Source organism: Biomphalaria glabrata, chromosome 9 (assembly GCF_947242115.1).
Source record: "Biomphalaria glabrata chromosome 9, xgBioGlab47.1, whole genome shotgun sequence".
Classification (NCBI taxonomy): Eukaryota; Metazoa; Mollusca; class Gastropoda; family Planorbidae; genus Biomphalaria; species Biomphalaria glabrata.
This window is the reverse complement of record NC_074719.1, coordinates 21,779,582-21,792,121: the sequence shown is the minus strand read 5'-3', so window position 1 is coordinate 21,792,121 and position 12,540 is coordinate 21,779,582. Positions and strand designations below refer to the sequence as shown.

Here is a 12,540-nt window from a genome sequence, read left to right as displayed (position 1 = left end):
TGCTTATGTTACTGTAGATTTCTTTCGTTCTCATAATATTGATTCCTTTTCTTTTTTTTTTTTTCCCCTTTTTGTATTTTCTTTTAGGAAGGACAAGAGATGATAATCAAAAACCGAAATCACCAGACTTATCCACCAGATTTTCCAAATCTACAGATTTCCCGCTGACCTCATTATGGTCTCCAGATCTCCGAGGCTGCCAAGCATGGACAAAGCCCCTAGATACTCAGCCGTCCTGTATCCCTCATTTTTTCACCGCATATTTCCGTCACCTGAATCCGGACCTTGGAGCATACGGCATTCATCGAGGCTGGACAGGGCTCAATTATCCTCCAAGTCTTCAACCTCTAGAAAAAGTAGGGAAAGGAATCCTTTCTCCTTGGGTATCCAACACATCATCTAACGTCTCAACTGGACTGATGTTAAGGTCGCCACGCCCCATCCTTGAGGCAGAGTCTGAGCTGCACAAACATCCTCTCCACATCCACAAGCACCACATTCGACGTCCTCAGGGGATGGGCATCAACACCACTCCTTTGTCGAGGAATCATCACCCCAGCCTCAACTCTCCGTCTACGGCAACAGGGATGCTGCACCCCAGCCTAGATCCGCCCATCGGCCCCGCCTTGCCCGTTTTAAACTCCGCCCACTCCTGCGCCCCGGGCCACGCCCACTTCGAACAAAAGGGGAATTTCGAGTGCGTGAAATGCTGCAAACAGTTCAGCACTCCTCACGGTCTGGAAGTTCACGTCAGGAGGACGCACAGTGGACGCAGGCCTTACGCTTGTGATATCTGCAACAAAACGTTCGGACACGCGGTCAGTCTGACCCAGCACCGTTCTGTCCATACCCAGGAGAGGTCTTTTCAGGTAATCATAAGTATGAAGATAATATAGGTAATAACATATTCATTAGGCTGCTTAGTGGTCTGTATATTTCTCTTTCCGTTTAAATTATCTCATACGAGACCATCGGCTATTATATGTATCAAATCTGAACAGATGTCGTTGTTTTCTAGTTGTATGTTAAGATTTTGTCATCATGCAATAAACTAAATAAAATAAAATCGTCAAAATAGTAACGTTACCTTTTCAGACCTTGCGATCTAGATGTATATTTTAAAAATCCATATGCACACAATATTCATAACACATTTTATAGAGTGGATGCTAATTTCACCTTTGGACAGTTAATGCAAGCTAACTATCACAAATGACATGTATGGCTGAGTGACAACTTCTTTAGCATCCAAACCGAGGAGTCGGTGAGGACTGAGAATTATGAGTTTCAGGATCCCTAGGACGTCCATCAAGGAGGTTGGTCGTTGTGCTGGCCACGTGACACCTTCCTTAACTGTCAGCCATACCCCCAACTTTGCTCACTATCACAAGCCTTACCCGTACGTGTGTGGATTTGGTTGTGGCTTGAGCTCCTGTTCCATGCAGCTAGTCCAACTAGCCCAAATGTGTATAATTCAACTTATACAAAATTCTTGAATAAAGCTTTGAAACTTGTGTATAATATCCTGGACCCAATCACTCATCATCACACCCCTCCCCAAAGAAATGCAATTTCTGTCACACCATCAGCCTCATAGGCCAGCCTATCTTTAAATAAAGTCAACTTTGACTTTTATTAGCAAATAAATACAGCTTTCAATTTCAATGTGAAAAATGTGTTGAAACACAAATGAAATAAAATGTTGAATAATTTAAAACTATTTGTTTCATCCATCTTGAAACTAGTGCCTTCGCCTTACAATGAAGACAAGTACATCGTCTCCGAGTTCAACAGACATTCAATAAACCTTACTATATTCTTATCTACATCAATCCTATTAAAGGTTACATCAGAATTACTTAGCCAATACAAACACGGACACACACCATATAACAATATTTATATATACTATAAAGTAGAAAGTAAGGCGTATGTATGTCTGTATGTATGTATACGAATAGAAATCAAAACCGTTTGACCAATCTTGATAAAACTTGGCATCTTGGGCACTAACTGGGACCGTAGTGTATTGTAGCCCTAAAACAAACTTAAGACCCTCAAAAAAAAAGTTGACCAACTCTATGAAAGTATTATAAGTTCATCGATATAGGCCATGTTTACCATGTATAAATCGAAAGGATCTAGATCTATATCTAATTTTTTAAACTACACTTCGCACATACAGTTTTTTACTTTGACACATGAAAATACAAAATATAGTCTATTAATTTCATTATTTAATAAAATTAACCTTCAAATATGTGTTTCAAAAGCATTTTTACATAAATTCGTTCCTTATATCTGCAAAATTTAGCATTCCTGAAGTACATTCTTTCATTAGAAAATGTGCCCGAAATGTTACACATCTCTCTATTCCTAGGCCTAAAACTCTAATTCAACTCTAAGATGATACAAATTCTCTTCGCAAAGATAGTTTTATACTTTGACACATGAACATACTAATTATAGTCCATTCATTTCATATTTTAATCAAATTAACATTCAAATTTGTTTTTCTAAAGCATTTTTCACACATTCGTTCGCTATAGCTGCAAACTGTGTTGACTTAGGCCTACATTTTAATAGCCCCATTCATGAATCGCGTACATCTAACTAAAAAGGTCACGCATGCGCATAGCGGAGCATCCATACATGCGCAGAACAAACTCTCTATCCAAGCCAGTATTTAACTCTAGATTAGTCTAGATCTAGCTCTAGATCTATCTCTAACTCAAGATCTAATTCAAAGATGATAGATCTACTTTATACTTTAACACATGAACATACAGAATAAAGTCTATTCATTTCATATTTTAATCAAATATATGTAAGCCTACAAGCCTATGGCTAGTAAATAATATAAAGCAGAATGTAAGGCGTATTTATGTATGTATGTCCCGAATAGAAATCAAAACCGTTTGACCACTCTTGATAAAACTTGACATAAATGTTCCTAAGATCATGACAGAGACTTTAGTGTATTTTTCATGTCCCTCCCACAATATGAGGGCCCTAAAAATAAACAAAAATACCTTATTGTATCTCTATTAAAGAACCGAACTTTTAAAGGGGAAAAGACGCTATTAGTTTTGTATGGCCTGTCTGTTCGTCCCGTTTAGACCTCAGAAACTAGAAGAGAAAAGGAAAATCGGACATCATGATATTTTAGATCATTCAAAGTTCTGAGGCAACGGCTACTTTTTTTCTTTTCCGAAAGTAAATCATCTAATTTTAAAAATTATCTATGCAAGCAGATTTTTCATAAAAATACACCACTTTTACAACTATTCACTATTAATAGTAACAAACACGGGAAGTTCTTTAGTAAGGGAGAATATTATTTACCATATTTTTAACACATTTATGCAAACTGTTTTAGATTTTTTGTCAAAAAATATTTTATTAAATATTTGTATTGATAAGTTAAGTAAGTCCTTTCATACTACTACATTTACACATAAAATTTTAACTATTTTTTAAGAGCAAAAATCTATTTAGTATGCATATAAGAATTTAAAATAACATATAATAAGTAGTTTTTCATATAATCGCGTGACCCGCATGATTGGGATATTAACAGCAAACACTCAATCATAGGGAAACAATTTTTTATTTTTTTTAAGGAAATGTTTCTTTTAATGAGTATTTGAATACGAGATTGGCTCTTTACAAAACAATTAGATAAATTAGATATTCATTAAAGGCATGAGTTAGGCCAGGTTCACATCTAACTTCTCATTCACTTTCACCTATCCTTTGGTCTGTTGGACCGCTGGGGCACAACACAAGATCTGTCAACCCTTTTTCTCCATTTTTCTCTGTCATTTGTTTTTGGTAAAATTTCATTTTGATGTCCTTTCTGAAAATATTGAAACCTGTCTTTTTACCTGCCTTTGTGGACCACTTCGGGGGCCGATTTTGAGTTTGTGTTTCCACACAAACTGTCTTTGTAATCTTGTTCTAGATATGAATATGTCGGTTGAACTGGTAAACCCATTTTCACACCACTTTTAATTTCGGGACAAAAGAAAAAAAAATGTGAAAGGAACATTATTCATGTATATTTACCACATAACATTAGGCAGTAAGAATAGTTTAAGTGAACGCATTGTTTTTGTTTGATTGTCCACAGTGTCAGCAGTGTGGTAAAAGCTTCAAAAGGTCATCCACATTGTCCACACATCTCCTCATTCACAGTGACACTCGACCGTATCCGTGTCCATACTGCGGGAAACGCTTTCACCAGAAGTCTGACATGAAGAAACATACCTACATACACACAGGTGAGTAGTCACATACTTGTACACACACATACACGCGGGTGAGTAGTCAAATTCTTGTACACACATACACACAGGTGATTAGTTAAATACTTGTGCACACACATACACATAGGTGATTAGTTAAATACTTGTGTACACACACATACACATGACTGTGGCTATGAGGCATCTAGTTATTGTTTACCAAAATAAATACTTGTATATTGCAATATCATAACTGGTCAACATAACATTCTCTAATATCATAACTGGTCAACATAACATTCTCTAATATCATAACTGGTCAACATAACATTCTCTAATATCATAACTGGTCAACATAACATTCTCTAATATCATAACTGGTCAACATAACATTCTCTAATATCATAACTGGTCAACATAACATTCTCTAATATCATAACTGGTCAACATAACATTCTCTAATATCATAACTGGTCAACATAACATTCTCTAATATCATAACTGGTCAACATAACATTCTCTAATATCATAACTGGTCAACATAACATTCTCTAATATCATAACTGGTCAACATAACATTCTCTAATATCATAACTGGTCAACATAACATTCTCTAATATCATAACTGGTCAACATAACATTCTCTAATATCATAACTGGTCAACATAACATTCTCTAATATCATAACTGGTCAACATAACATTCTCTAATATCATAACTGGTCAACATAACATTCTCTAATATCATAACTGGTCAACATAACATTCTCTAATATCATAACTGGTCAACATAACATTCTCTAATATCATAACTGGTCAACATAACACTCTAATATCACCTTTGACTTCAATCTTTAATGGCATAAAAATATATATTTAGGGGGGGGGGGGATTCTAAAAGTGAGACCAACATAACGCAGAGTTCAACCACTGCTGATTATGCAGACTTGTATTATCTAAAGTACATAAATACTCATTTTCACCTTCACCTATCTCTTAATCTGTTTAACTGCTGGGACAGCACACATGATCCGACATCCGTCTCTCTCCATTCCTCTCTGTCTTTTGTCAGGATTAAAGTCTGTTCCATAGACAGGCCCGTTTAATCCTCAATGTTTTCCTCTCATCACTTCCTCTTTCTACCTCTCATTCTTATTTCTGGTACTGTTCCTTGTAGAAAAGTCTTTGCGTCCAACATGATATTGTTATGTCGCTATAAGGCTGTAAAATCTAAAACTTGCATTTTGTTTTTAAACAGTGTTCAGAAAGTCTTTATCTATATTTATATCACGGAACTGAAACGTAAGACTCTTTCTCTTTTCATGTTCACTTTTGATACCTTAAGAATAAAAGTCTCTGAATAATTTTACACTTGGAAAAATGTCTCTAAAATATTCGATTTAAATAATAATAAAAAAGGAAAGATTTCGTCTCAAAAGGAAGAGTTTCTAGCTAAATAATAACAGAAAAGGAAAGATTCATCTCAAAAGTAAGAGTTTCTAGTTAGATAACAGAAAAAGAAAGATTCATCTCAAAAGGAAGATAAATGTTATCAGTGAATTGTTAGCGTGAATTAGTTCAGAATTTATTCAGGTCGGCCTTAGGGCACTACAACCTTTGCGGCCGCATTGGGCCACGCACTTTCATAGCCCCGGGCTAACTCTATTTGTAAATTATTAATTTTTACCATTTTAACTTATACAGGGTTCCTAGCCTCATGATTTTCTAGGAGCTCCTGGAAATCTCCTGAAATTGCAAAGTATACGAAAAAAATCATGCAAATCTCCTGAAATTATTAAAATCTCCAGAAATTATTAAAATATCCTGAAAACTCATAAAAATGTCCTGAAAAATAGACAAAATTGTCATTTTGGGGTGTCATTCAATATGGAAAACACCAATCTTAGTCGCGATTTAAAAAAAACAAAACAAGGTTACAAAGACAGTTTTTGTGGAAACACAAACTTATAATCGGCCCCCGAAGTGGTCCACACGGGCAGGTCAAAAGGCAGGTATTAATATTTTCAGAAAGAACATCAGAATTAAATTCTGTCAATCACAAATGAAAGAGAAGAATGGACAAAGAAGGTTGACAGATCTTGTGTGGTGCCCTAGCGGTCTAGCAGACCAAAGGATAGGTGAAAGTGAATATAAAGTTAGATGTGAACCTGGCCTAACTAATGTCTTATAATGAATATCTAATTGACCTAATTGTTTTGTAAAGGGTCAATCTCTTATTCAAATCATAAAAAAAAGAAAAAAACATTTCCTTAAAAAAAAAAAAATTTCCTTTAGTTAAGTGCTCTACATCTGCGCGGTAGTGCTGCAGCTCACGCGATAATATGAAAACCTACCTATTGGTTGTTGTTTTAAATTATGTCCAACTTATTGCATACTAAATAGATTTTTTTCTCTTAAAAAAGTAAACATTATCTTTGGGTAAATGTAGTAACTAGTAGGACAGAACTAACATTACGTAGCAATACAAATGTAAAAAAAAATATTTTTTTAACAAAACGTCGTAAACCATTTGCATAAATGTGTTAAAAATATACTAAAGAGCCTCCAGTGTTTTTTAACATTAATAATGAATAGTTGTAAAAGTCGTGTATTTTTATGAAAAAAAACATGCTAGCATAAGTGATTTAAAAAATAAGATTTTTCGCTTTTAGAAAAGAAAAAAGTAGCAGTTGCATCAGAACTTTGAATGGACTAAAATATTATGATGTCGGATTTTCACTATCTTTTCTAGTTTACGAGATCTAAACGGGACGGACGGACAGAGAGATAGACAGACGGACAGACGTTTTACACAAAACTAATAGCGTCTTTTCCCCATTCGGGGGCCGCTAAAAACGGCATTGTAAGCTTTCATTTAATACAAATAATAGGGCGAATTTTAACCAAAACAGGAAGTGCCAATATTTAATTTACTGTAATAGTCAATGGCATACGAATAATGATCTAAATCAATCTCGATCTCTTACAAAAAAAATCAAAAGCGACATTTTGCTAGTCGATGGTAAATCTAAAAGTCAGTTCTGAATGTTTATCGGCTTGTTGTTGAAAACCTACTTTCTATTGTAGATGGCTCGTAAAGCTAATTTCATCGTGATTTTGCACTTAGTAAAGTATGAATAAAATGCAACAAAAAAATTGTAACATTCCCTTATTAATCTTATCCCTACCCAGACTAGGCCCGCGCAATCCGTTTCCCATAAGCCCCGCAATCTGTAGGGCCGGCCCTGAATGTATTTGTACCTTGACAGAGAAAGACCTGGGGAAAAAAAAAACATTTATTCGAGGCGTTGTTTTCTTGTTGCCTATATCAAGTCTATGTGCCAACTTGGCATACCAACAAACTTTACAGTCCGGCTACTCTAATAAACAAGCTACCATTACAAAATGTCTCATTCACAAACTGCACATGCAAATAGACGACTAAAAGTACAGGCTGCCTCGCATACAGACTTTCGTGTATAAAATCTGCTCTTTTATATACCGGTGTTTCTAGAACTTGAGCAGGCAAACATTTTGTTTCCTTCTATTAATAAGCAAACTTCTATAGAATTTCATTCTAATTCGAAAACAAAAATTATAAAATCAAGAATAAGTTTTCAACTATTTCGTTTAATTTAAATTTCATGCATCATAATGACGTTGATTCAGAGTTAAAGAGTTGACCTATTTCACTGTCTCTCATGTCTCGGTCTCTTTCACTAACCAGAGTAGACATACTTTAAATAGTCTCTATTTCATTCAGAGTCTAAGAACGGATCTTTCTGGATGTTCCCACTAAACTTTCATCACAGAAATCTGCTCGTGGCTCACCCTACAAGCCCCTGTACATTCTGTAAAGCAATAAGATTCAGTAAGATATTAAAGAAGAGAAAGCGGTATGGAAAAATGCGGAGGTCAAGTAATTGAAGTTCAAGAAAAATGTAACGAAATGAGAAGAGGAAGCTGGGGTGCAATTTTGACAAACTAAACAATGTCAAGGACACCAGACTGAAAGCTTCCAACTTAATAATATTGACACTTCATGCTACAAACGAAAGTGAAACAGTGAAACAGTGAAATAACTATTTCATAAAGTCTAAGAATAACTCAGCCTAATGGTGTTACATTTCACTAACATAGTCCGTGAATGAATCTACTTCACTAACATGGTCTGTGAATGAATGTATTTCACCAACATAGTCCGTTAATGAATCTACTTCACTAACATAGTCCGTGAATGAATCTATTTCACTAACATAGTCCGGCAAGAGCTCGCTGAGGACAAAAATCCAGATTATGTTCCTCTATTAGCTGAACACCAAACTATTCAATGATATGATTCAATTAACCCAACCGCCTTCATTGAGCTGACGGTAGTCTGAAAGGCCCCTGGGTCGTGCCGTGAATTCTTTCCAGGAAATATTGGTAATGTTTGCCAGATCGGTGCTTATGCTCAACCGACCCTGATGACCTTTTTGGCGATAGGGAGCGTCCGTTGTCTCAGGCAGAATGCGGGGATTTCCCTGTAATCTAGATAGAGGTCGCCTCGTGCAAACGAGAAGTTCAACGTCGTCTGACCGTTTCCCGCCTTCTGAATTTGTTTAGCCAAAACCTGTTAACGGAGATCTTTAGAGTTTGACTGAATATATTATTCATGTTATCTCATATACGCATCTCCGAATTAAGACATTTCCATTGCATATTGCAAGTTCCTTTTATTGCTATAATCCCATGCTGAAGCTAGGTTAGTATGTTTTACTCATGAGACTAAGTTGACATTATAGGCTAAGGCTATGGGCTAAATTGGTATATTTTACTATATTTTACTTATGAGGCTAAATTGGCATGTTTTTGTTACGAGGCTAAGTTGGCATGGTTTACTTTTAAGGCTAAGTTGGCATATTTTACTTATGAGGCTAAGTTGGCATATTTTATTTATGAGGCTAAGTTGGCATATTTTACTTATGAGGCTAAGTTGGCATATTTTACGTATGATGCTAAGTTGGTATGTTTTACTTAGTTGGCATTATAGGCTAAGCTGACATGTTTTACTTTTTAGGCTAAGTTGGCATGTTTTACGTATGTGGCTAAGTTGGCATGTTTTTACTTATGAGGATAAATTGGCATATTTTACTTATGAGGCAAAGTTGGCATCTTTTACTTCTACCTTATAGCGTACTTAAAGCGTTTCATTTACTCATTGAAAAGATGAAAGTGTTGGATATTAGTCCATACATAATACTATGGGCTAATGAATTTTTGACCCAGAGATCTCAGAGGGTTAGGGTAAACAATGTTATATCAAATGAACGCATAGTTAACACAGGGGCGCCCCAGGGGGCTGTGACATCGCCATTGTGGTTCATTTTGTACACCAATGATTTTCAATCCGATAGTCCTTTTTGCTCCTTCACAAAATTCGCTGATGATGCGGCTCTTCTTGCCCTGCTCTCAGAGAGCTCAGACGTAAATGAGTATTTCAAAGAAATAGAACACATTGAAAAATACTGTAAAGATAATTTTTTATTATTAAATGTAAAAAAAAACAACAAAGAAATGATAATCGATTTTCGTAGGGAAAAGAAGGAAAATGATATTGTTTCTGTAGCTGTAGAGACTATTGAAATTGTGCAAACCTTTAAATACCTTGGTACTATCCTAGACAATAAACTAAATTTTACTGCAAATACTGATTATATCAGCAAAAAAGGGCAGCAAAGATTACGATTACTAAGAAAACTGTCCTCGTTTAATGTTAGCGAAAAGGCCTTGGCTATGTTTTATCACGCTCATATCTGCAAAATTTTAAGTTTCAATATCACTGCCTGGTATGGCAATCTGAGCATTAAAAATAAGAATAAACTTTATAGAATCCTAAATGCTGCTGGTAAAATCATTGGCAAAAAACAAACCCCATTTGGGCAGTTATTTGAGACAAACATCTATTAAAAAAGCTAACAAGATCCTCGAAATAAAGAATCACCCTTTGTGTCAGGATTTTGTGATTTTACCATCACAAAAGAGATACAAGACACCGATGGCAAAGACAAACAGACACAAACACTCTTCTGTTCCCCAGGAAATCAAATCATTAAATAAGAACAATCTGGTATAAACTTTGTCACATGTAAATTATGAGTGAGTCTGGTGTGAATGTACACTTTGGTTTCTTATAGTTATAATGTTTTTTGTTAGGTGTAATGCACAAATCATAAGACAAATTTCCATACGGACAATAAAGATTATTATTATTATTATTATTATAAATCAACTGCCCTCAGAAATTCCTGTTTGAATGTCATTACTCGAGTTAGGGCAGGCCCTAGCGGGGCCCTATGCGAAACGGATTGCGCGGTGCCTAGTCTAGGTAGGATAAGCATAATGTCAAAATTAAATTTTTAAAAATTAGAAAATACTTTCGTCTTTGCAATCAATTTTTATTAAATGGAAGCTCACAATGCTGTTTTTATTTATTGGCACCCAAAAAAATGACAATCTTGTCCATTTTTCACGGGATTTCCAGGACTTTTTTGTATATATTGCCTTTTCAGGAGATTTTCTGGAGGCAATTGAAAATTATGAGGCCGCGGAAGCCGTGTTTTTATATAAAAGTTATAATGGTTTAATATAATAATTTACAAAAAGCGCGGGTCCACTGCGACCCCATAGGTTGCAGTGGCCTAAGACCGACCCTGACTCTAGTCAGTTCTAAGTGGTATAGAAGGTATTAAAACTTCATGAAATTTTTCATGGTAGAGTTAAAAGCTTATTTTATTTACAATACTCTGTTCACTCAGGGCAGGCCTTAGATAATTGGAATCCCAAGGCAAAGTGAATTAGGTGCCCCAAAGGAAAAATACAAATACTAAATAAACAGCGGAAAAGTAAAATGACGAAATGTATTGAAAAGCTAGTGTACTCTACAATTTGTACAAATACTCCTTCTTCCCTAGTGCTATAAGAGCATGGAATGGGTTGCCTGAGCTAGCCAGGAAAACCAGTGACTTGGCAGAATTTAAGTCATTGGTTAATATGCATGACTAAATGCATGACGCGTAGGACGTAATCATCTTCTTTTTTGAAGTAACGTCTGTATTATATAAGATAAGTATACTTATGTACAATATATAGCAGTATACTTATGTACAATATATAGCAGTATACTTATGTACAATATATAGCAGTATACTTATGTACAATATATAGCAGTATACTTATGTACAATATATAGCAGTATACTTATGTACAATATATAGCAGTATACTTATGTACAATATATAGCAGTATACTCATGTACAATATATAGCAGTATACTTATGTACAATATATAGCAGTATACTTATGTACAATATATAGCATTATACTTATGTACAATATATATATGGTTTTACTGGACCGATAAGATTAACGTTGATCACAAGTTTCGCTATTTCTTCTCTAAAAAGATTTTTTTTGGGTCCCATGCGAGGACCCCGCCAAACGGATTTAAAAAAAAACAACTAATTAGAATATTTCTCCCTTTGGTATTTGATGTTCTACTTAGAACACTTGTTCAGATCACGAAGAACAGAAGTGAGAGTTTCCATTAGTACTGTGTTGCCATCATTGTACTATTTCTTTGTGTGTGCGTGTCCTTCATTCTGTGTGTGTGTGGACGTGTATGTTTGTGTGTGAGTGTGCGTATTTGCCTGTGTGAGTGTGTGTGTTAGTCGTTCCGTGTGGGATGGAAACGAGTTGAGCGATGCTAGACACAATTTATTCAAAAATCTTGCTAGTGATTTCCCCTGGAGGACAAAGTTTGACCAAACGTCCTCCCGTGTCCAGCATACTGATGGACCTGTTGGTGGACAGGACAGGACACTAGCCTCCACAGTGACCATCGTTCAACTGAGATTCAATTACACCGACCTGGTACTGATTTCTGAAATCATGCCAACTTGGAAATGTTCCTGGCGCTGTTGGGCGGGATTCTGTACAAGTTCGTTGATTAGACTTAACACCCTGATAATGGAGACACGAAAGGAGGACTCAGATAGAGATCATATACAGAAATGTCATCGACCGACATCATACACAAAGATGTCGTTGACTGACATCATACACAGAGATGTCATAGACTAACATCATACACAAAGATGTCGTTGACTTACATTATACATAGAGATCTCATTGACTGACATCATACTCAGAGATGTCATAGACTGACATCATACACAGAGATGTCATAGACGGACATCATACATAGAGATCTCATTGACTGACATCATACACAAAGATGTCGTTGACTGACATCA

The 12,540-nt window shown here is 35.7% G+C and overlaps 1 protein-coding gene across 2 annotated transcripts in view; it reads left to right on the top strand.

Annotated features, from left to right (window-relative positions):
• The window catches only part of LOC106059731 (uncharacterized), a 62,543-nt gene that overhangs the window by 39,417 nt on the left and 10,586 nt on the right, over window positions 1–12,540 (top strand). For both annotated transcript variants that reach the window (XM_056040074.1, XM_056040073.1), the window contains 2 exons: window positions 88–869; window positions 4,133–4,283. In XM_056040074.1, coding sequence (XP_055896049.1) covers window positions 88–869; window positions 4,133–4,283 — 933 coding nt within the window. The remainder of the gene's footprint in view (window positions 1–87; window positions 870–4,132; window positions 4,284–12,540) is intronic.